General features: G+C 57.1%; 2 protein-coding genes and 1 long non-coding RNA gene across 12 annotated transcripts; 2 read left to right on the forward strand and 1 right to left on the reverse strand.

Annotated features, from left to right (window-relative positions):
• Positions 1-169: 169 nt before the first annotated feature.
• Positions 170-15,124, reverse strand: TBC1D17 (TBC1 domain family member 17). 4 transcript variants are annotated; one of them, XM_045531106.1, is made up of 18 exons: positions 15,039-15,124; positions 13,638-14,104; positions 13,128-13,226; positions 12,802-12,876; positions 7,987-8,110; positions 7,016-7,223; positions 6,333-6,444; positions 6,085-6,243; positions 5,582-5,710; positions 5,386-5,489; positions 4,625-4,719; positions 4,056-4,172; positions 3,869-3,969; positions 3,667-3,766; positions 1,823-1,920; positions 1,535-1,651; positions 978-1,064; positions 170-877 (listed from the first exon to the last, which is right to left on the reverse strand). In XM_045531106.1, exons 2-18 carry the CDS (start codon positions 13,656-13,658, stop codon positions 677-679), a joined length of 1,947 nt encoding a protein of 648 aa, XP_045387062.1. In that variant the 5' UTR covers positions 13,659-14,104; positions 15,039-15,124; the 3' UTR covers positions 170-676. The 4 variants fall into 4 exon arrangements, with proteins under 4 accessions (XP_045387062.1, XP_045387061.1, XP_045387063.1 ...); XM_045531105.1 differs by lacking the exon at positions 15,039-15,124 and having other exon boundaries at positions 13,638-13,773; positions 13,897-14,140; XM_045531107.1 differs by lacking the exons at positions 170-877; positions 15,039-15,124 and having other exon boundaries at positions 979-1,137; positions 13,638-14,140.
• On the forward strand, positions 5,215-10,823 carry LOC123623800. Of its 2 annotated transcripts, XR_006730029.1 has the most exons (4): positions 5,215-5,338; positions 6,311-7,029; positions 7,556-7,686; positions 10,392-10,823. It is a non-coding gene; the product is annotated as an uncharacterized LOC123623800 (long non-coding RNA). The 2 variants fall into 2 exon arrangements; XR_006730028.1 differs by lacking the exon at positions 5,215-5,338 and having other exon boundaries at positions 5,850-7,029.
• AKT1S1 (AKT1 substrate 1) lies at positions 13,725-21,772 on the forward strand. 6 transcript variants are annotated; one of them, XM_045531109.1, is made up of 6 exons: positions 13,725-14,793; positions 15,168-15,290; positions 17,652-18,031; positions 18,952-19,029; positions 19,110-19,279; positions 20,698-21,772. In XM_045531109.1, exons 1-6 carry the CDS (start codon positions 14,741-14,743, stop codon positions 20,839-20,841), a joined length of 948 nt encoding a protein of 315 aa, XP_045387065.1. In that variant the 5' UTR covers positions 13,725-14,740; the 3' UTR covers positions 20,842-21,772. The 6 variants fall into 6 exon arrangements, with proteins under 6 accessions (XP_045387065.1, XP_045387066.1, XP_045387071.1 ...); XM_045531110.1 differs by lacking the exon at positions 15,168-15,290 and having other exon boundaries at positions 13,729-14,793; XM_045531115.1 differs by lacking the exon at positions 15,168-15,290 and having other exon boundaries at positions 13,730-14,453.
• Positions 21,773-22,277: the final 505 nt, after the last annotated feature.

Raw genomic sequence — 22,277 nt, forward strand, 5'->3', positions numbered from 1 at the left:
GGCGGCCCCTGTCCTGGAACCCCAGAAGCAGCTGCCCCTTCCTTCCTCCTGGACAGCAGGGCTCCATGGGGAGCGACGGGAGGAACAGGACGGACACTCTGCCTCGCACCACTGGCAATCGGTAATCACAGTGACCCGCAGATGAGAGCAACAAAATCCAACTAACAGCTGGTTAAACGAGTTTATTTTTCTCACTAAGTAGCAGCTGGTAGGCAAGGTCCCCAGACTGTGCAGCTCCACAGGCCCCTGCATTTATTTCAGTTATGTCCGGGATGTGTCCCTGCACAGCTACTTAAGTAGCAGCCCCAGCCCCGAATGCCTCATCCTCACTCCTCCAAAACACCAATTCAGGCAGGTAAGGGAGCCTCCTCCACCAAGCCCTGTCACTCACCCCCAAGGGGGCCTCCTCCTGCGTCTGACTGGCAGGCTCAGGGCCACATGGTCAGGCTTTAGCTCTGCAGAGCCACCAGAGGGGACCCTGAGCCACTACCCCTTCCCCATCCAGGTCGGAGCCAAAGTGGCAGCCTCCTTCCCCCAATAACACGGGCCTAACTGGACATGAGAAGTGCGTTTAATGAAGTCAGTTTATCAGCACACCCGCCCCTCCTCCCAGGGCCCTCCCGGTCTCCCGTGGGGACAGGATAAAGTGCCTGTGCAGGTCACGTCCCCAGCAGGGTTAGGAGTCCGCCCCATCCTCCTCCTCCTCAGGCAGGATCTCCAGGCTGCTGTCAGGCTGCGGGGCTGTGTCTGCGGGGGGCGGGGAGGCCAGCGGGGCCCGGGTGGGTGACAGTGGCAGCGGGGAGGCAGGGGGTGAAGGGCTGTGGGGCTCTGCAGGTGGCGCCAGACCCAGGACCTCCTGCACGTTGTGGGGCAGCTCCTGGGGGGCAGGGAAGCATCAGGGGTGAGTCGAAGGCAACAGGAGTAAGAGGGCTGTTGGTGGGAGGGGGTCGGGGACTGCGAGGGGAGCGGGGACTCACAGGGCAGGCGGTCAGCTGCCTGTACAGGGCCTCGGCCCGCGTCAGCACGTCCTCCACACTCAGCTTCATGGTCAGTTCGTTGATGTGCTGCGGGAGGGGTGGGTCAGGCGCCAGGCGGCACACTCAACCACCACCGCCCGAGCGCCCACTCTGCCTCGTGCTGGGGACACAACGGAGGGAAGACAGGGCTGGCCCTCTGGGGGCTCAGAGGCAGCTGGGCCATCAGGGCTCATGCTTCTCAGGTCTTCAACAAGCACTCACTGCTTGCCAGAGGCTGATACAGTGGGGAGAAAGACCCCAGCCCCACCACTGGTTTGCGTGCTGGGGAGGGGCAGGTCCCCCCTCACCTGCTCTGTGAGGACACTGCTGGGGGCAGGCATAGGATGGGGTAGCAGAAAACTGACCCAGGCCCAGCCCACGGTGCTCACAGCTAACCATACTGCCAATAATCCCATTTCGAGCACCTACTCCCACAACGCACTGTGGCACTGGCCCAGTGCCAGCCTGTGCGGGCTCCATGCCCAGGTCAGGGTAGGCTGGGAGGGACCCGCCCTCACCTTAAGGATCTCATTGGAGCCGAAGCCGGACAGCATGAGGGCATCGCGCTCCATGTCCAGGATGGCGCAGGCCACCAGCAGGTGCAGATTGGGGCCAGGGAGCCCTGTCCACAGCACCTGGGGGTGCCAGAGGGAGGGAGGAGTCATGGCCCAGCCTCTGCCCAAGGTCCCCCTCAGGTCTGCCACACCCTCTGCCCATCTGCCCCCAAACTCCCAGCCCCTCCTATGGGTAGGAGAGCCCCCTTCTTCCTTCCTCTTCAGGCCTCCCACCCAAACCGGCTGGCCCACCTCCCACAGGCGAAGGACATCCAGGAAGGGGAATTCCCTCTTGAACCAGATGAGCAGCCACCGGAAGCAGAAACAGAGAGAGCCAGAGTCCTGGGAGTCTGGGGGAGGACAGGAGCCGGCTCAGCCCCACCCACAGCTGGAGTGCCACAGAAGGCAAGCTCAAAGCCCACTCGGATCCCACTGGCATTTGGACGGAGACGCTCAGTGATCCCGGCCAGAAGACCATCCCCCAGACTAGGTGAGTAGCTTATGCCAGCTCGGGGGACTTCAGAGGAGAGGCAGGAGCACTCTGGGGGCCTTTCCTATCCTGCCTTCCACATGCCACTAATGTGGAAGGGACATAAGACCGACACACTTAAGGATGCTGGTAGCTGGTGCCGGTAAAGGTTGAGGACACTGGCACTCCAGCTACACTGCCAGCACAGACACACGCTGCTGTGCTAACTGTTCAGGAAGGCGATGGAGGACCCACATTTCAAAACTGCAAGTGACCCAAGTGTCCAGCAGGCCCGTTAAATCAGTCCCAGCATGCTCAGGCAGACAGGATCTCTCCAATGAAAGTGACATTTCGGGAGATCTGAATGACACAGAGGCAGCTTATGTCTGTGGCCCCAGGAAATGATATGTGTTTTCCTGTCTTAAGTTAGTTTCTTCTGTGAGATGAGGTCTAGAGTCACTCCGCTCCCTGCCCTAGGAGTCCCAAAGCTGCCGGGAGGAAACGTCCATACATAAGTCAATGCTACCATCCCCACCTGCACTCAGAGGGTAATACCACCAACAGCAACTGTGAGTATCTTTTCTTTATCTGAATTTCCTGCATTTTTTACACTGAACAAGTAATGAAGAAAAATTTTACAGCCAGAATGCAGCAGCCCTGGGGCCAGACAACCGGTTTCTTTTGTTGTTTTGTTTTTTTTGAGATAGGGTCTCTTTCTGTTGCCCAGCTAGAGTGCACTAGCATCCTCATAGCTCACAGCAAACTCAAACTCCTGGGTTCAAGGGATTCTCCTGTCTTAGCCTCCCAAGTAGCTGGGACCATAGGTGCATGCCACCATTCCCAGCTAATTTTCTCTATTTTTTGTGGAGACAGGGTCTCACTCTTGCTCACACTGATGTCGAACTCCTGAACTCAAGCAATTCTCCCACCTTGGGCTCTCAGAGTGCTAGGATTACTGGCGTAAGCCAAGGCGCCAGGCCCAGAGAACCATTTTCTGATCCCTGGCCAAGGTGAACAGCAGCTGGGTGGAGATAAGAAGTGGCGGGAGCCACACCCAGGTCCTTATTGCTGAAAAGTATCCAGCAGATTAAGCTAAAGTTAAAGCCAAAACGAGGCTGGGCGCGGTGGCTCATGCCTGTAATCCTAACACTTGGGAGGCCAAGGCGGGCGTATCATTTTGAGCTCAAGAGTTCGAGACCAGCCTGAGCAAGAGCGAGACCCCATCTCTACTAAAAAATAGAAAGAAATTAGCTAGACAACTAAAAATATATACAGAAAAAATTAGGTGGGCATGGTGGCTCATGCCTGTAGTCCGGGTAACAGAGTGAGACTCTGTCTCAAAAAAAAAAAAAAAAAAAGCTAAAACGGGATCCAGGTGAGCGAGAGGTAGCCAGCTCACCTGGCAAATGGCGAGTGACAGTGCCCACATGTCTGCATTCGCTGAGGTTTTGCTCCCAACTGCAATTCTGCCTTCATATGTAAGTGTTAGGTTCTGGGTTATGTGGGGGCATTTCCCTTGTTTGAATAGGAACCAAATGTCCAGGACGCCACCTGTGGCTGCTACCAGAGAATCTTTGACAAGGTCCGTGGCCCCACTGTCTCCTGCCCACCCACCCGAGATACATACCCAGGAAGTCACAAAGCGGGGGGTCCAGCACCCTCAGAAGCAGCAGAAGTTGCCCAAGTTGCCGCTTCATGGTCTCCTGACTCTCTTCAAAGTTCCCTTGCTGCGGGAGGAAAGATGGGGGAGGGCGGGCCTCATGAGGAGCAGAGACCCCTAATCCTTTGAGAGGCCTGTGCCTGTCTCCCGCCCCTGCCCTGAACCTCACCACGAGCTCCATGAAGCCACAGAAACACCAGAAGGCATCCACCTCATTCTGAATGACGTAGAGGATCGGGGAGAGAAGGTCGCTCATGCCCTGGACGTAGCCTGGGGGGAACACGGGATCAGGGTCCAGCCCAGGCCCTCTTCGCCCCACCCCATGGAAGACCTCCCCACCCGGGCCCGGGCCCTACCCAGGTCAAAGTGGTACATGCAGTACGTGAGCAAGATGTCGTTCAGCAGGCCCAGCCCCGGGTTCTCCGGACCCTCGTAGAACTTGTTGGTCCTGTCAGTGCGGCTCACGTCTCTCTCTGTGAGGATGGGGCACAAGTACAAAGGTGAGGTGGCCTGTCCCTGCTGGCCGTCAGCACCAGCCCCCATTCCTCCTCCTGCCAGCAGCCCCCAAACTTGGGGCTCGCTCTGGGGGAGGAGCAGAGCCGGTTCCAGAAACCATCACTAACACTCCTGCCGTGAGGCACCAGGCCTCACACTTACCAACTTATCCTCCCACAGGTGGGGAAACTGAGGCCCAAGGAGGCGAAATCACCTGCCAAGATCTCACGGTGAGTGAATGACAGAGCTGAGACTTGAGTCCAATGTGGCCTGAGTTCCCTTCTCCCCCGTCCCTCCCTGGCCATTCCCACCGCTGCTCACCCCACTTCCCTCCCAGGTGACCTGGCCCTGGTCATAGAGAGGCGGGGGCTCCCCCATCTCTCCCTCGCACCCGCTCCCATCCCACCCTGTGTGCCACCCCCGCACCCACCAATGAGGCTGCGGTAGCCATGCAGGAGTGAGTTCCTCCGCTCCTGCTCGGGGCTCACAGACTTCCACTGCAGCTTCATGCGGAAATATTCATCCCTGAGGGTGGGGAGAGCTGATATGTTCAGACACCCCTCGGTGCAGCACCCAGGGAAGCACCTGGGGACCTCCTGGCCACCTTCCCATCCTTCAGGGCTCGGATCCCAGGTCCCTCCCACAGAGCCCCTCCCTGACCACGCAAACCCAAGCAGGCCACCCAGTGATTCTTGCTACCGCCTCTTACGCTTCCCTCTCCTGACATCACTACGTAGACATCCTTGGGGACTTTTGGTGAAATTCTGTCACCCCCACGCAGGACAGAGAACCCCAGGGGCAGGGAACAGATAGGCACTGCTATATCCACAGTGCCCGGCATGGGGCTGGACACACAGCAGGTGCATAATATACCCCAGGAATGTGGAGAGAGGGGCCCTACTGGATTGCAAAACACGCTGCAAAGCTGCAATCCTGAGGACAGCGTGGCACAGGAATGAAAACAGCCATGGAGGCAGGAGACAGACCACACCAGGGCAGGGACGGGTCTGGCTCATTCGCTGCCATCTCCCCAGGGGCGGGGCAGTGCCCAGCACATGGCAGGCTCGAGACCAGTGTTCATGCAACAAGCCCATCTGCTGGCTGTCGGAGCCCCTAAGAAGCGCCAGGTGTCGTGCCAGGCAAGGTGGGGCTCCTGAGGACACGGGGGTGGGGGCACAGCTTGTCACTCACGTTTTCCTGCGCACGTGCGCCTTGTGCTCCTCGGCTGAGCCCTCCCAGCTGAGGTACCCCAGGAGGAATTTCCATGCCTCGCGCCGCAGGCCGGGACTCAGACCCTGTGGGCGCAGTGGGGCGCACAGCTCAGCAGGGGGGCCCCCTCCCAGCCCCACCCATCCTAACACCCACCCGGAGCTCACCCAGCACTCACCCCCGAAAAGATCCGGCTCTTCAGCTCCGAGACCTGCTGCAGGCGGCCCTCGGGGCCCACGTGGCAGGCCCACTCCTCCTCTGTGACCGGAGGAGTCCGCTCCACGGCCGGCCGAGGCCCCAGCTCCACCTGCGGGAGGCTGGGCAAGTGAGCCCAGGGGCCTGGCTGGATCTGCCCCAACCCTGTCCCAGTCCATGGCCAAGTGAGCTGAGGGCCCCGCTCAGCTGCAGGGACCAGGGGCAGGAAGCAGCGCCTTCTCCGGGTCAGCAACAAAGTTGCCCCCCAAGTCAGGAAGGGCCCCCCCAGTAATAAGAGCCATCAGGTCCTCACCGTGCCTGCCACAGCTGTGTGCACCTTCTGTGAAATCACTCCTGCCACTCGCTGCAGGGGTACCATTACTGTCCCCGTACTACTAAGGAGGAAACTGAGGCCCAAGGAAATGAAGTCACGGGCCCAAGATGACACAGCCAGAGAGGAACAGGGAGGGTCCCCTCGATACTCACACAGGAAATGACCTCGAACCCTGGCTCAGGCTCATCATCGGGCGGCGGGGGGAGGTCAGGGGAGGCCCCCTCAGGGTGTGGCTGCAGGGCTCCCCGGAAGAAGTTGGTCACTCGGGAGAAGCTGCTGAAGGTGGTGGAGTAGGGGTCCTGGAGGAAGCGCTGGGGACAAGGCCGGGGACGGTCACAGTCCACCCCTTCTCATCCCTCCCTGCCCACATCCCACCAGGCCTGGCACCAGCGACACTCACAGACACCACATTGGAGCTGTCCTGGTCAAAGAGCTGCAGGTGGTAGAAGGAGTTGGAGAGGGCGGAGGAGTCGTGGGGGAAGACAAGGTAGAGGCGAGAGTCCTGCGGGGAGCTGGGAGGCAGGAGGTGACACACAGGTGACGTACAGGTACGGCCCAGGGTCCCAGGCTGTCCTTGCCCACCCTACATTTGTTCCAGTTGTGGCGTCCCAGCCACCCTTGGGGAATCCCTCATCTTGGGGGTGTTAAGGGGGAGGCCTGGGACCAGCACTGGCCCCCAGGGGTGGGCACATGGCTCAGGGCGGGCCAGTGAGGGCCTTGCACCTCCCTGGCCAGGGTGACTGACTCAGGGGCGAGCCAACGAGAGGCAGCCCTGGGATCCTGCTGGAATGTGGAGAAAAAGTCACTTTGTAGCCACCGGGATTGGTAAGCCAGGGCTACTGGGGGCCCAGACAGTGATAGAACCTCAGAGGAAAAGAGAGCAACTCTTTCCAACGTTCTGGGCCCTGGGCCCTGCCTGAAATCAACACTGCCCTTTGGTTTCTCAGTTACTTGAGCCAGTTGACTCCTTTTTCCTTCCTCTAAATCAGTGTGCATGTGTTTCTCTCACTGCCCCGAGAGGTCAGGCTGCCGCTGTGGAGGGACAGGGCCTGGTCAGAGGCCCAGCACGGAGAGAAGACTCACCTGGCCAACAGCAGGTAGCGGCTGAGGACGCGGAGCAGGGCGCGGGTGCCCCCGCGGTGGAAGTGCAGGGCGGGCAGGGAGCCCCCAGCCTGGGTCACCAGGACCAGGTAGGCCCAGCTAAGGCCCGGCTTGGAACGGCGGATGGACTTGAGCTCCCCCAGACTCACGGAGAAGGCCCAGGAGCCCCGGGAGGAGCCGCCCTCTGCACCTGGAGGGATGGCGCCATGTTGGGAGAGGTGTGGGAGGCCAGAGGCAGCCATGGCAACTTAGGATGTCCCTTTAGCACAGTCATCTCCTGAGGGCTCCCCAACGAGCCACCCCTGGCCCTGGTCTCTGGGAACTCTAGGTCACCTCTCATTTCCTTGGAAACACAAATGAATAAAACGGGAGGGGAGCCCGGTGGACACATGCCTGTTCTAGAACCTTCCCACGCCCCTCTTCATTTCGACCCCACACTCGAGCTACCATGAAAGGCTGGTGGCTCCCTGAAGACACTCGCTGCCACCTGCCTCTGGCTTGCATGGGCTGCTCTCTCTGCAGGGAGAGAAAACTCCCGAGCATTCCTCAGTGTCAAGTTCTGGCAACACCTCTTCCTGAAAGGCACCTGCACTTCCCAGAAGGATCAGGTGGCTTCTCTGGATGTCCCCAGCAGCCTGTGTGACTCCAGGAAGGTGAGAATCACCCCCTAACTGGCTGCATCTGTTACCCCACCAGCCTCAAACCTGCAGAGGCAGGACTCATGTGGGGGTACCCACAGCCCATCTGGGAGCCTGGTGGCATGAGCAAGGCTACAACCCCCAAAGAAGCTGGCCATGCTGCATCTGGGCGGATAGAGTCCTATGTCCCCATTCACTTCTCTCCTGGGACTGGAAGGCGGTGAAAGGCAGCCATCTTGACTGTGGGCAGCAAAGCCCTTGGGGCCATGCCCACTGAGGGCAAGATGGCCCCCATGGGGCACCAGCTCAGCCTACCTCTCGTGGGCTCTGAGTGGCGGGGCTGTGGCCGCACGGTGCTGATGACAGCCCAGTCGGGTTCATAGCCAGGGTCAAAGGTCGGCTCCTCCTCAGAGGTGCAGGAGTCACCCCCACTGGAGTCCTTGTGGGAAGAAAGGAGAAGACAGTGAGGGGCTACAGATTTAGAGTTTCCAGATCTGAGCCTCAAAGCCACCGTGGAAGGTAGCCTATGGAACAAAGAGGGAAACTGAGGCACAAAGGAGGTACAGCACTTGCTCAGGGTCACCCAGTGCAGCCAAGGAGCGAGCCAGGGCTTCAATCCAGTCTCTGGTGCACGGGGAGGTAAACGCTACGCAGCAGGTAGCTCTGCAATCAGACTGCCGGTGCCCAAAGGAGCGGCTGGTACTCACTAGGGAAGTGCAAATCGAACCACGGTAAGATAGCACTTCACGCCTGCTAGGTTGGTGGGTGTCAAAAAGACAGAAAATAAGTGTTTGCAAGGATGTGGAGAAACTGGAACCTTCATACACCGCCGGCGGGAATGTAAAATGGTGCCACCGCTTTGGAAAAGTGTGAAAATTCCTCGAAGGTTTAATACAGAGTTACCATAGTGACCCAGCATTCCACTACTAGGTATATACCCGGGAGAAATGAAAACAGAGAAACTCACCACTGCTATGTTCATAGCAGCAGTACTCACAATAGCCAAAAGGTACAAACAACCCGAATGTCCACGACACTGATGTATAAACAAAATATGGCACATCCATGCCACGGAATAATGTTAAATATAACATTAAAAACAAAGTACCAATATTGCCACAACGTGGATGGACCTTGAAAATATCCTAAAAGGCCCAAGGCAAAGGAGCAAAGGATCGAATATCATGTAATCCCATTTATACGAAACATCTGGAATAGGCAAATCCAGAGACAGAAAGTAAATTCATGGTTGCCAGGGGCCCCAGGAAGGGAAGAACAGGGAGTGACTGGCAACAGGTACAGGGTTTCTGTTCGGGATGATGAAATGCCCTGAAATTAGACAGTGGCGATGACTGCACAACCTCCTGAATACACCGAAAACCACCGAACTGCACACTTGGAGATGGAGTCTTGCTCTGTCGCCCAGGCTGGAGTGCAGTGGTACTATCAGACCTCACTGCAGCCTCAAACTCCTGGGCTCAAGCTTCCCTCCTCCTGCCTCAGCTTTCCAAATAGCTGGGACTACAAAGGCACACCACCATCCATGCCTGGCCTACTTTTTAAAATTTTTTGTAGAGATGAGGTCTCACTGTGTTGCCCAGGCTGGAGTGCAGTGGCTATTCACTGGCAAGATCATAGCTCACTGTAGCCTTGAACCCCTGGGCTCAATCAATCCTCCCACCTCGCTCTCCAGAGTAGCTGGGACTACAGGCATGGGCCATCATGCTCGGCTAATTTTTTATGTTTTGTAGACGTGGGGGGATCACACTATGTTCCTGGAGCTGGTCTTGAACTCCTGGCCTCAAGTGATCCTCCCACCTCAGCCTCCCAAAGTGCTAGGTTTACAGGCATCAGCCACCATGGCTAGCCTGAAAATTTTTAAACTTTACTACAAAAATTCAATTTTCATAGTAAGTGAATTATATTTCAATAAAGGGAAAAAAATAATTCCCTTACAGATTGTTCTGAAAATAACCCAAAAGGCCCGGTATGGGGCCCAGCACACAGTATAAGCAGCGGCCGCTCTCACTGGTTCCAGGGCCTGCTGGACAGACTCAGGGAAATGGTGCAGGTGAGGGCCATGCTCAACATTCCAGTGCAGTAAAAACTTGTGCTGGTGACAACCCAGAAAGGTCAGAGAAGGGACAAAGTACGTGTGGCAACTGAGTCCATTCCCATGCCAGTGGGCCTTCCTCTACTGCAGAGGCTGGAATGCTAAAAACTACATTTCCCAGGTTTGCTTGCAGCTAGAGTTACAAGAACATAATAGATTCTACCAACCAGATGCAGTCAGATCTGAAATGCGGAAATGAGGTAAGGGCAACTTCCTGCTGCTCTGGCTGCACATGGAGGGGCAGTGGTGGTGACCAGTTCAGTCTTCCAGTGCCCAGCCACTGTGGGTACCAAGTGGCCTCCTGCCTTGGGTGGAGCTTGACAACTCCAATGAGTTCTCATTCCTTACCACCCTCGTTCTGGCAGCAGTGACAGCTCCCCTGGTGGGTCAGTTCTGTGGCATCAGGTGTCAGTCCTGTCCTCCCAACATTTTTTTTTTTGAGAAAGTGTCTCACTTTGTTACCCGGGCTAGAGTGCAGTGGCATCATCATAGCTCACTGCAACCTCAAACTCCTGCGCTCAAGCCATCCTCCTGCCTCAGCCTCCAGAGTAGCTAGAACTACAGGTGCGCACCATCATGCCCAGCTAATTTTTCTATTTTTTTGTAGAGTCGGGGTCTCGCTCTTGCTCAGGCTGGTCTTGAACTGCTGGCCTTAAGTGATCCGTTCGCCTCAGCTCCCAGAGTACTAGAATTGCCTGGTGGCCCGGATTAAAGAGGAAGACAACTTTGAACAGACAGTTCCCTGCCTTAACAAGAGGGGTCAGATTAAAACGTGAAAGCTCCAAGAATGTTGCAGCGAACACCATTTCAGAGCTCACAGTGTAGTTCAGGAATTAAGATACTTGGAGTAGCAGTGGAGGAAGAACCTCAGTTGCCAAGATTTGCTGCTGTCAGCCTTCAACCCAAGTCAATGAATTAAGTCAACCTGCATAGCCTAAAAATGCCCAAATGCCGCATCTGATTAAATGGAGGAGAAGAGGTGGTTGCTTTATTTGCCTTGTTTACCCACCCTGCCCAGTAATGTCTGTAATTGTGAAGACGGAACCAATTGGAACATTTAGCTTCTATCATTAAAAAAAAAATAAGTAAATAAAAATAAAAGGCCACTCAGCCAAGCACTGTAGGGTCTCACTAATCCAAGCCCTGATGTCACCCAACCAAGGCCAACAGGCTCCCACCTCTTGGAGTCTTGTGAGAAAAACAACTTGTTGCTTTAACCTGCCGTCAGCCCGATTTGGTGCTCCTTGGAGCTGATGTGTCCTGACTTGCATGTGAGCCTTTTCTGCAGAAGCCTGTCTCGGTGGGCTTCTGTTATTCAAGAATAAGACCGCCAAGAACAGCAATATCCTCAAGAAAGGCACTCAGAGATCAGTGAAAAGTACAGAATCCTGGTTGCTTCTTTGCCAACAAGGTGAAGCCAACTCCCTCAGGAGGGGCTCTGGAATCTACATTTGTACCCCCCATCGCTGCCAGGTCCTTAGAAAGTCTGATGACATCTAAGAAAAACTGTAGTACAGAATTGCTCTTCCCATCTAAAAGAAAATTGGTTTCAAAGGTGAAGTCACTTGCCCAGCGGGACACAAGAGAGGTGGGAGGCCCCATCTTTCTGACTTCCCATCTCAGTGTCCTGCCCCAACTGTCCCTCCCAGACATCCTTGGGCCCCCAACACTGTGGTGCTCGAGGACGGGGGAAGCCAGGTCCTCCTGGGCGCTTACTGTCTATTACCTCTTTTAACCTCCACTTCCAGAACGCCTGGGTCTCCAGGCAAGCACGTTAGGCTGTCTCAGGTTATAAGTCATCTGACAAGGACAGTGGTGCCTTCCTGGCAGCAAGTTCATCCAGACCAAGTGAGGTGTGTGTAGGATCACAAAAATTCACAAATTCCTTTGAACAGACTATGTAAGGCCCTCTCTGCCCACTGCCTGGTCAAATCCCATTCATTTTTCAAGATTCAAGAAGTGTCAAACCCTTCTCACCTCCTAAATCTGTCCCCTCTCCTCTATCTTCCCCACTGCAGCTGAGGCTTAACCTCTCTTCCTAAAGCATCATATCGGCCTCCTCCCAGACCTCCCAACCTCTAATTTCCCTCCATTCAGTCCTGCAGCCCAGCTTCCACGTAACCCCCCAGGGGCTTTCTACACCCACAACCTTCTCCCATGGATGCCGAGGATCCCCCGGGACAGAGTCTTGGGGTTCTCTTGGGACAAACAATTTTCTTGGCTCAGCATTTCAGGCCCAACCTTTCTAGCAAACCTCTCTATAGGGACAGCCAACTTCCCAGTGTGCCCTGAAACACGCTTCCTTCTGCCATCCCTGAAATACCCTCATGTCCCCTTCTTATCCTTGGAGTCCCAGGTCAAATGTCTGCTCTCTCAGGAAGAGCTAGGGGTCTGGAATCAGACTGTTTGATGGATCTCAAGTTTTCTAACACCTCCTAGCTTTTTTGACCTCAGAAAAATGGCTCCTTTCATCCTGTGTAAGTTTCTCAAAATTAGAGCAGGAGTGAAGGCTTAGGTGGTGTCTGCGAGTGACTCATCTCTGGGTCCCAGCATTGGCCACCCCAGGGCCTGGCCACAGGAAGCCTCAGGAGACATCTGATAACAAAGGGGAGGAGGAGGCACTGGCAAAGTGGGTGAGTAGCCTCAGTCAGGTCCTGTCCTCTGGACACAGTGGTACACTGTACCAGAGGAAATGCCACACCCCTTCAAGCAACTGGAATCCACAGTCTGAGTTGTCCTCTTGCACCCTGGCACGGCTCTCCCAAGGAGTAAAGGGGGTGAAAGGACAACTGTCCCCATGGCCTGAATCTCATGGTCCCTGCTCTTTTCTTGAATGGGCATCCTCAGCCCATTTCACAGACAGGAGAAAACCAGGGGACAGAGAGAACTGGGTTTCCAAAAAGGGTCACACATGCCCCAAAAGTAGGTCTGGGATTGTACCTAGGTCCCACAAATGCCTTCCACTGTGCGGACCTAGAAAAAAGTGGGTGGTGAAGGGGAAAGGGAGGGTGGCTTACCTTCTTGGAGAAGAGGATTTGGGTGGAATCTCCAGCCTCCTCTACAGGAGCCCAGTGCAGGAGGACGTCATTGTCCTGAGGAAAGAGAGGAGGTGTTAGAGCCGCTCCCCAAATCCCACTGCCAAAGCTTTCCCCTGCAGATTTCCAAACTTCTCCAGTTTCCAACCTCCACCTTACAAAGCCCTGCCTCTCCTATCAGTTCCTACTCCCCCACCCGCTCCCCCTTTGTACAGTCCCATGGCTGACAGCCATACCATACTCCTACAGATGCCGCCTCCATCCCGCTGGCTCAGAGCCCGCCTGAGCCCTGCTCCCTCCCAACCCACCTTCTCCACGACGCGGATGACACCAGCAATGAGGGAGTCCGGGTCCTGGTACTTCTTAGCACTGGTGTGCAGGTACACTCCTCCCTTCTCAAACACCACCTGGGGGCAGGAACCAGTGAGGGGCGGGGCCAAGTAAGGGCCGACACGCCAAGGAGGCGGGGCCCTGGAGGGAGCCAATGGAGCCGGACCCCGGGAGGACCTGTTCCTGGAGGGCGGGGCCAGGGAGGCCTTCGCTGAAGGGACAGGCGTGGTCAAAGCCAGAGGCACGCTTGGCGTTCGGGTGTGGGTGTGCATTCCAAAGGGGGCGGGGCCCAGAGTCTCTAGAGCCCGGGAGGCGGGGCTCAGACATTTGCTCTCCCCTTGGGCGGTGGAATGGAAGGTGACAGCGTTTATGAGAGATTGGTGTTCGCTGAAGCTCTGCCGGCCTCCCAGTGTACCCTCACGGCCTCAGGGAGAAGCAGACCACTGGACGGGGGCGTTTCGAATAGACAGAAGCGAGGGAATACTTACCCTGTAGCCAGCACCTTCCATTGCCGCCGCCGAAGGCCCCACTGCCCCGGCCTCCTCCTTTTCCGGGTCAACGTGTTGTCACATCCGGAAAAAACACGCCCCCCAAGGCCGGACAGTGGTAGCACCCGTACCAGTTCTAGAGCACAAGTGGATGAAACCAGCTTTCAGAACGGGGTAATTTAACTACAAAGGTTCAATCACATGGTGCAGACGCTATAGAGCGGGCCAGAGTGCGCAGGCGCAGTGTTACGACTCTTACCACGAAGTAAACAAGTGGGAGGGTCTAAGAAGGGCTCCACCACCTAGCTCAAGCTCTCCCCGAAACGCCCACTTCCTTCTCCATATTGTATACTGGCATGGAAGCCAAGAAGGTGCCATTTTGCTCGAGGGCACGGCCAAAGCAGGTCGCCTGAGGCCATGTTAATGCGGGGCAGTTCCATCTCTCTGCGAGGCGCAACAGCGAGGAGCTGGAAAAGAGGAACGGATAAAAGAAAAGGTGAGAGGAACCGTCTACCACAAGAGGCGCTGAGGGACTCGGGATAACGGGATGAAGCCGTCAGTGCCCCCGGAAACGAAGCAGTCCCAGACGAATCCCTGAGTCACCGTCGAGAGAAAGCGGGCTGAACCGCCATTTTGAAGCTGGGCAAACCGAAGTCAGAATGCTGCCATATTGGATCTTTGCCAGCCTTGGTGCTAAAGCGGGGAAGGTTGGAGGCAGGGAGAGCCCATGTGCATTGTGGGCAGATGAAGCCAGGCTGGCTGGCATGTCGTTAACGGGAACGTTTCCTCGACTTCTGCGGAAGAAGTTGATTGTGGGTGAGGACGTCAGGTCGCTCGTTTTAAGTTTACTGTGGTAATGAGTTGAGCACGTGCGGACGCCCATATTTCTTGAGGGCATATCGAAATGGTCTAGGCTTGTTTCTGCGCAAGCTGAAGCCTTTCTTTCACCATTTCTCTTATGGGCACCCTGTTTTCGCCGTTGCCCACTGCTCCGGATGAAGCCCCTATGGCCGCCATTTTGACTTCGGGCGGCCCGGATAAGGGAGGCGGAGTGAGCAGAGTGGAGGAGGGGCAACTACGCGGACGTGACGCACGGCGCCGCCATGTCTTTTGAGGGCGGCGACGGCGCCGGGCCGGCCATGCTGGCCACGGGCACGTGAGTGGAGGCGGCGTTGTGAACCGCGGTGTGGGGAGGATTTGGCCATTCTGAGGCAGCGGGGCGCTGGGAGGGCAAGCGGCTCATGGAAGGGGTATGGCCTACGTAGAACAGAGGGCAGAGATCACCCAGCGACCCTTTGCCCAGCGCTGGAAAGAGATCGTTTGCGGGAACCGTCGTGTCTGACCCGAGGCAAATCCTAGACAGCCTTCCCTTCCGGTGTCCAGACCCCCTGGGATCCCTACCTTGGCCGAGGATCGTATCCACGGGGTCGGGGGGTTGCTCGGAGGGCCTCGGGGCGCCCCTCACCCGTCCAAAGGCGGGACTTCCGGTCCTGGCCCCCGCCTGGGCGGGATTTCCTGTTTTCTTCCTAGAGAAGTGGGTCTTGTCTGGACCCCCGGGCGAGGTGGGGAGGTCTCCGAACGGCAGAGCAAGGCCCCAGACATTCACCCCACCCCTGGCTACGGTGTGCATGATCGGGTTCCTCACGTCTTCGGGTGAGGGGCACTTCTATTTTGACAGGTGGGGGGTTCACTAGCATTCCTCCTTCCTTGGGGGACTTTTCTCTCCACCTCCTGTCCTCCTTGCCTCTCTTCCCTCCTCACCTCATCCTAAGAGGCCAGTCCCCTTACCGCTGCCCCTCGTCTGGGGGACAGGTCCCAGCTGCTTCTCATCTCTGCCTAATCTCGAACTCTATTGGGGCGGGGTTCTTTCTCCATCTCTCAGCTCCTTGGAGGAGACAGGACTTCCTCCAGAAGCTGAAGGGTAGGGATACTGCCCTGGTCTGGGCTACCCGCCGCTGGGTAACAGACTCCAGAGAGCACAGGGCCTTGGCAGAGAGGTCTGTTTAAATGGCCCTTTTGCTTTTGCCCATGCCTCCTGTGTAGGTGGGGGAACCTCCACAACCCACTCACCCCCATTTCTTCTGTTCAACCCTGTGGCTACTCCAAGACGCAGCACAGAGAGGGAGTTTAACCCTGATGCCCTCTTCCAGGAAACCTGTTCCCCTTATTCTCTGTGAGTCATTAGGGGGGCTAGGGGCCCAAGGACAGGAGAACCCCAGGCCTAGCACTGCCAGTGTGACCTTGGACTAGTCATTTCCCTGCTCTGAGCCTCGCTCTCTTCCATCAGATGGGAACAACATGAGGAGTGTGTTTGAGACACTGGGCTCCTCCCAGTTCTGTGGGTTTGGGGGCCAGGCAGATAGCAGTTTCAGCCCCACTTCTGCCCTGTCTAGCTGTGTGCCTTCTGGCTAGTATCTTAAGCTTTCTGAGCCTCACTTTCTCCGTCTGGATTAGAAGGTCATAAATCTGTCCTTATAAGGCAGGCAGAATGGCGGTTGGGATTAAGAACAGATGCTGAGTCTGCCTGGACCTGAGTTTACAACTGTAAAATGGGGTGGTTAACAGCTCCTCCCTTATAGAGTTGGTGAGAGGGTAGGATAAGAAGGTTGATCACCCACTCGGCTCCCTGCCTGCCGTGTATGAAGCGCTGGATAAATCCCTTCTGTCCAGCAGGGTTTTGTACTCCCTGAGCCTGGTCATGAGTTAACAGCTCCCACCTTCCTGGATCAGATAGAAGGTGAGATGCCAGGTATGGAGTCGCTGCACAAAGTAGGTGCTCAGCAAACACGGGCTTCTGTGATTACGAGTCGCACAGGGCCTGCAGCTTGCATGCAAATTCCAGACTCCCTGCTCCCTTTCACTGCAGCCCTGGTGGGCTGGACCATAGCTCTGCTTGAATCCCTCCAGTAACAGTGTGCTCGCCACCTCCCCAAAAAGCCTCTTCAGCTACCCAACAGCTCTGGCTCAACCACTGTGATTAACGGGAAGAAAGTGAGACACAGAGAGGGCTGATGAGTGGTTCAAGGTCACACAGCAGGCTTGAGACAGAGTCAGGGCGAGAACCCAGCCTCCTCACCCCTCGCCCTTCTTGCCTGGTAAGGAGACACGTCCAGCCGATTGTCTCTTTGGGGCAGACCTGGCTCGGGGATGGAAGTCCCTGACCTTGGGTAGTTCAATGTCTGATAGAAGAGGCAGACAGAGGTACAACAGTCACAAGCTCAGGTGACAAGAGCTATAATGGAAGGAGCCCAGGGCACTGTGGGGGCTAGTGAAATCATCTCATCCATCCTGGGGATTAGGGAGGACTTGGAGAGGAACTGCCAGAACAGTCTTGCAGGAAGTACAAAAGCTTTGCAGGTGGATTCCCATGTATAGGGACCACCTTGTCCATAGGCCTCAGGGGCTCTGGAAGGCTAGGGAGGCATGTAGCCTGTGAGGCCAGGGGCCGGCTGAGGAGCTGGGACCCTGTCCTGGGGGTTCAGGCGAGGGCCAGGGTCAGCTCCAGGTACAGAGGGACTCGTTCCAAACAGGCTGGAGGGAGGCATTGGTGCAAGGCAGCACCGGCTGACAGAAATGTGATGCACGCCCCACCTGGAACTTTAAATTTTCTAGAAGCTATGTTAAAAGGGTAAAAAAAAACAGATGAAACTCATTTTAGTATTTTATTTAGCCAGTTTAGCTAAAATGATACTTAAACATGGACTCAGCATGGGATTGCAACCAAGCTGGGGTGCTTTCTACTTTTGTACTCGGTCTTCTGAATCCGCTGGGTCGCATACCCACGGCTCCTCCCTGCCCCGACCCCCTGCGCTTTGAGTATCCTCGCTGGCCTGTGCCTGGTGGCTCCTACCGGGACAGGGCAGGGGGCTGGCCCGTCGGGGGGGCGGGGAGTCTGCAGAGGAGCGGGTTTGGAAAGGACAGGGTGGCTGGGAGAGCCGTGTGGACACGCGGGGCTGGGCAAGGACGGTGCAGTCAGCCCAGCCTCAGCCCCCGCTGTCCTGCTCTGGCCCGCAGGGCGCGGATGGCGTCGGGGCGCCCCGAGGAGCTGTGGGAGGCCGTGGTGGGGGCCGCCGAGCGTTTCCGGGCCCGGACCGGCACCGAGCTGGTGCTGCTGACCGCCGCGCCGCCGCCACGCCCGGGCCCCTGCGCCTATGCGGCCCATGGTCGGGGGGCTCTGGCGGAGGCCGCCCGCCGCTGCCTCCACGACATCGCCCTGGCCCACAGGGCCGCCGCCGCCGCCCGGCCCCCCGCGCCCCCGCCAGCACCACAGCCTCCCAGCCCCGCGCCCAGCCCACCCCGGCCTGCCCTGGCCAGGGAGGACGATGAGGAGGACGAGGACGAGCCAACGGAGACCGAGACCTCTGGTGAGCGGCTGGGCGTCAGCGATAACGGAGGTGAGTGGGCGGAGGGAGGGGCTGCCGTGGCTGCCCCTGGGCAGTTGCTCGCAGGGGGCTTTCCTGGGGTGGGACTTGCTGGTCTCCGAGCCCTGATGTTCCTTGGAAGCTGCAGTTTCCAGAGCCTGGCAGCCAGACGGGCTTGCCCATGAATCACTAGGTGACCCTAAGCCAGTCATTTCCCGCCTCTGAGCTTTACTGGTTTTCTTAGACTGGTGTCCTGGGGCCAGTTCTGTGCTGGGAGTGTTGGGCACTGAGACTCAAAGCAGACTCTTCTCCTTTTCTCCAGAGGCTCTAAGTCTGGCCAAGGAATTGGAGTGGTGACATAAGGCAATGCCTTGTGGAGGCCATGGGGGGCCGGGATACATCCTGAGCAGGAGGTTGGATGCTTTCCAGAGGCTGGACTGTAACACTAGGGCTTTGAGGCGTGAGTAGGAGTTTGCAGGTGGCTCCATAACCAGGAGTTGCTCATTTGTTATTACCAGTGGCTAGCCTCCCCACCATTTCGGGAGAAAACCTGCATAGGGTGAAGGGCACAGACATCCTGGTGATGCCACTAAGTAGCTATGGGACCTCGGACAAGTGACTTAACCTCTCTGGGTCTCCAGGGCTCCATTGTCAAATGGGGATTATAATCACTCCATACTTGTCTGAGCCCGTATTTGAGTCACATCATCCCAAACAGGTCTTAGAGAGGTTTCACGTTAGCAGAGCCAGTTATTTGCACCTGAGGGTGTAACAGTGATAAAACCTGGACTCGTTTGTGCAGATGACCAGGCAGATAACTAGGGGGAGGGTGTTCGGGACAGAAAGTATGGTAATCACAGAAGCAACAGGGAGGTGGTGGCAGTGGCTGCGGTTGAGGGCACGTGGGGTGTGGTGGGGACCTGACTGGCCCGGGCCTCTAATGTCATCCACAGGGCTCTTTGTGATGGATGAGGATGCCACCCTCCAGGACCTGCCCCCCTTTTGTGAGTCAGACCCTGAAAGCACAGATGGTGAGTGTCCCAGGCTGTCCCCACGCCTGGGGGGCTGGCAGGAGGGAAGAGAAGAGGCTGAAGGCCACCCTCTCGCCCAGATGGCAGCCTGAGTGAGGAGACCCCTGCTGGCCCCCCAAGCTACTCGGTGCCCCCGGCGTCAGCCCTGCCCACGCAGCAGTATGCCAAGTCCCTGCCCGTGTCTGTGCCTGTCTGGGCCTTCAAGGAGAAGAGGACAGAGGCGCGCTCATCAGATGAGGAGAACGGGCAGGTGAGGGGCAAATGGCGTGTTGGGGGCTGGGGAGGGAGGGAGGGTGGCTGGGAGGGTTCAGAGCCACCTCCTCCATGAAGCCCTCAGTGTGGATGCCGCTTCCCACCTCTGAGCTTTATGAATCTTCCCCTCCGCCTCAAGAGGTGGGTGGCTGGGCCACAGCCCTGCACTTTTAACCACTGCAGCCTTGTGTGTCTCGGTATCTTGTAGAGAAGCCTCGTCCTTCCAGGAGCAGCGCCATTTATAGCACAGCTGCTCTGGGAAAGGCATGGGTATTTTGGCATTCCTGCCAGATGGGGAGACTGAGGCTCAGAGGGTTCAGATCAGCCTCCTATGCTCGCCTTGCTGCCCGCCTTGCCCCTCCCAGAATTTGCCCCACCCGCTTGTGCTCTGTCTTCCTTCCCGATGCTGGGCTGGCCTGGCCTGAGTGGATCCTCCTTGCTTATCGCTGAAACTCCCTGAAGCAATGGGGAAACCGAGGCACTGAGAGGACACGTGGCTTTCCTGAGTCTGGGTCTGTAAGGAGCAGAGCTGGAACCGGAACCCGGATTCTTTTGGGGAGAGGAGGCCTGGGTCCCCGTACCCTGCCTCAGGGCTCAGTGTCCTCATTTGCAAACCAGCAATCGCAAAGGTGACCCTGTCCCCACGCTGTAGGAGGGCCCAGAGAGGCATTGAAAGGTGGAGACGAAGAACAGGGCCTGGTCTGGGCAGGGTCCATCAGCGCTGTCCTTGCTTGCGACTCACGGAAACACATTAAGTGAATGTTAGGCCTCCCAAGTGCTTGGGTTGGTCTCCTGCTCGGCGCAGATCCAGCTGCTGCCAGTGGCCTCTCCCATTCTACTAGGGGGGCAGGTCCAGCTCTGGGTGACAGGGACTGTAATGGAGGTAGCACTAGGTGCTGGGGCTGCAGGACCCCTCCCTAGTGGGGGCCAACATAGGGAGGGATCTTTTCTGTGCAGCTGTGGCCACATGATCGTTCGCTTTTCTTAAACAATAACAGCTGATTATCTCATCTCAGCCCTCACGGGGAACCTGTTATCAGCCCCATTTTTCAGAGGGGGAGACTGAGGCCTAGAGAAGCGAAACTTCTTGTTACAGCTAGTCAGTGGCAGAGGTCTGATTGGAACATAACTGAGTCCCCAGCTCAATCCTCAGACATGAAGACCCGCTGGGTGCACACAGCCTTAACTGTCAGCAGACAGCGGCGCTTCCGGGGTGTGAGAAGTAACGGCCCAGGCCGAGAAGGGGCAGAGGAGAGGGGCGGGAAGGCTTCTCGAAGGAGGCGGTGTCTGAGTCAGGGTGAAGGGCATTGCTGACAGTGGGCAGCGCAGGCATGACTGGGAGGGCGGGAGCGTGCTGGGAGCCGGCCTGGAGCCGGGGGTGGTGGCGCTGACCCCTCCCTGTCGCTGCCCCTGCAGCCTTCCTCGCCCGACCTGGACCGCATCGCGGCGAGCATGCGCGCGCTGGTGCTGCGGGAGGCCGAGGACACCCAGGTTTTCGGTGACCTGCCCCGGCCACGACTCAACACCAGCGACTTCCAGAAGCTGAAGCGGAAATACTGAGGCGGGGCAGGGAGCTTCCCGGCCCTGCGTCCGCCCCGCCCCACACTACACCCCCGCCCCGCCCCCGGGGCCCGCCAATCCGGTTCAGATCCGGACCGGCCTCTCCACGTCTGCCCGGCCCCGGGATTGACCAGTTCCTGCCAGTCCCCGCCGCCCTTCGGGCCCATGACCTCCGGCGGCACCGAGGAGCGGGATCTGCCCAGTCTCCCGATTGGATCTGTTGCCCCTTTTTCTGCCCAGCGACAGATTCTACTGAGGGGTTGGCTTGCTTCCCGCGTCGGGGCCGTCTAAGCCGTAAATGGGTCAAATCCGTCGTTTTCCGCCTAGCAACAAGGGCTTTGCTCGCATGGCATTGGCTCCATCCCTGATAGAGCACAGCCAAGGCCCAGGATTGGGTGGTGGTACTCCACTGCACCTAGTGACTGGGCAGCTCCTTCATTTGATTGGCTCGAATCCTGTAAAGGGCTTGATCAATTTCCCAAGCGTCACCGTCCGCCCTTCCCGAGTTCTCCCACCTGATTGGCTCCAGCCTCCTGGGGGCGTGGCCAAGCCCTCCTCTACCCAGAATTGGCCTGCGGCCTTCAATCTAGGTTCTTTACACTACTGGGGCTGGGGTCGTTTTTTTCCCAAGTCCTGACAACTTGTACCCTTGGCCTCCTTAGGGATGGCCCAATCCTGTCCCTGCGTCTGACACTTCCTCTCATTGGTTCCATCCTCACAACAGCCTGCCAATCGAAGCCCGTCCTTGCAACCAGGACGTTACCAGCTCCCGCCCCTCTCCCCTCACCCCACAGGTGCCTTAAAGGGCCCTCGTCCACCCGAGGTGGGGGGCTGGGGGCCTCACTCTCCGGCCCTGGTGTGGGGGAGAGAGTGGGGGGTGGGGGATCGGAAGTTGGGAGGGACGCTCTGAATTAAAGAGTTTTACCTCTGACAAATGAGTGTGAGGAGTATTACGTGTGTTCATTTAACATTTTCTGAAGCAGCATCTGGTTCTCAGAGTAGAGTTGGAGTTACTGTCACCATTTTATAGGTAAGAAAACGGAGACTCATGCATGCTAGTCCTGTGTGACCATGGAACCCCAATCTTCAGGGGGATGAGTGTTGGAACCGGAATGGTCCGTAAAGAATCAGGCTCTGGAGCCCACATATTCCCCAGCAAAGCCAGGAGCCTCCAGCCGGGCGTTTCCTACCTTAAGAAGATGACTGGAGGTTAGAGCGCAGATACAACCTGGTCCTAAGTTAGAACCAGGTAAACACGGAATCTCCATCTCTCGTGAGACCACCACGGGAAGAGTGCTAACAATAGACAAGACTTAAACAGGGCTTGCTACCACTCAAACATTTTTATAAGCTGTTTGTATGTATTAACTCCTTTAATCCTAGTAACACCATGAAGTGGAAACGATTATCCCCTTTATAGGCGGGAAAACTGCAGC

The sequence above is a fragment of the Lemur catta genome, chromosome 19 (assembly GCF_020740605.2).
Source record: "Lemur catta isolate mLemCat1 chromosome 19, mLemCat1.pri, whole genome shotgun sequence".
NCBI lineage: Eukaryota > Metazoa > Chordata > Mammalia > Primates > Lemuridae > Lemur > Lemur catta.

Bases quoted from the DNA above. Each gene is read 5' to 3' on its own strand.
- TBC1D17 (XM_045531106.1), bottom strand. From the start codon at position 13,658: ATGGAAGGTGCTGGCTACAGG. The intron at 12,877-13,127 runs GTGGGTTGGGAG...CTCTTTCCTCAG, and splicing joins TCATCCGCGTCGTGGAGAAG to GACAATGACGTCCTCCTGCA. The intron at 5,711-6,084 runs GTGAGTATCGAG...AGCCTCCCGCAG, and splicing joins GGTTCGAGGTCATTTCCTGT to GTGGAGCTGGGGCCTCGGCC.
- AKT1S1 (XM_045531109.1), top strand. From the start codon at position 14,741: ATGTCTTTTGAGGGCGGCGACGGCGCCGGGCCGGCCATGCTGGCCACG. The intron at 15,291-17,651 runs GTGAGGGGCACT...TCTGGCCCGCAG, and splicing joins CGGGTTCCTCACGTCTTCGG to GGCGCGGATGGCGTCGGGGC. The intron at 18,032-18,951 runs GTGAGTGGGCGG...TGTCATCCACAG, and splicing joins GGGCGTCAGCGATAACGGAG to GGCTCTTTGTGATGGATGAG.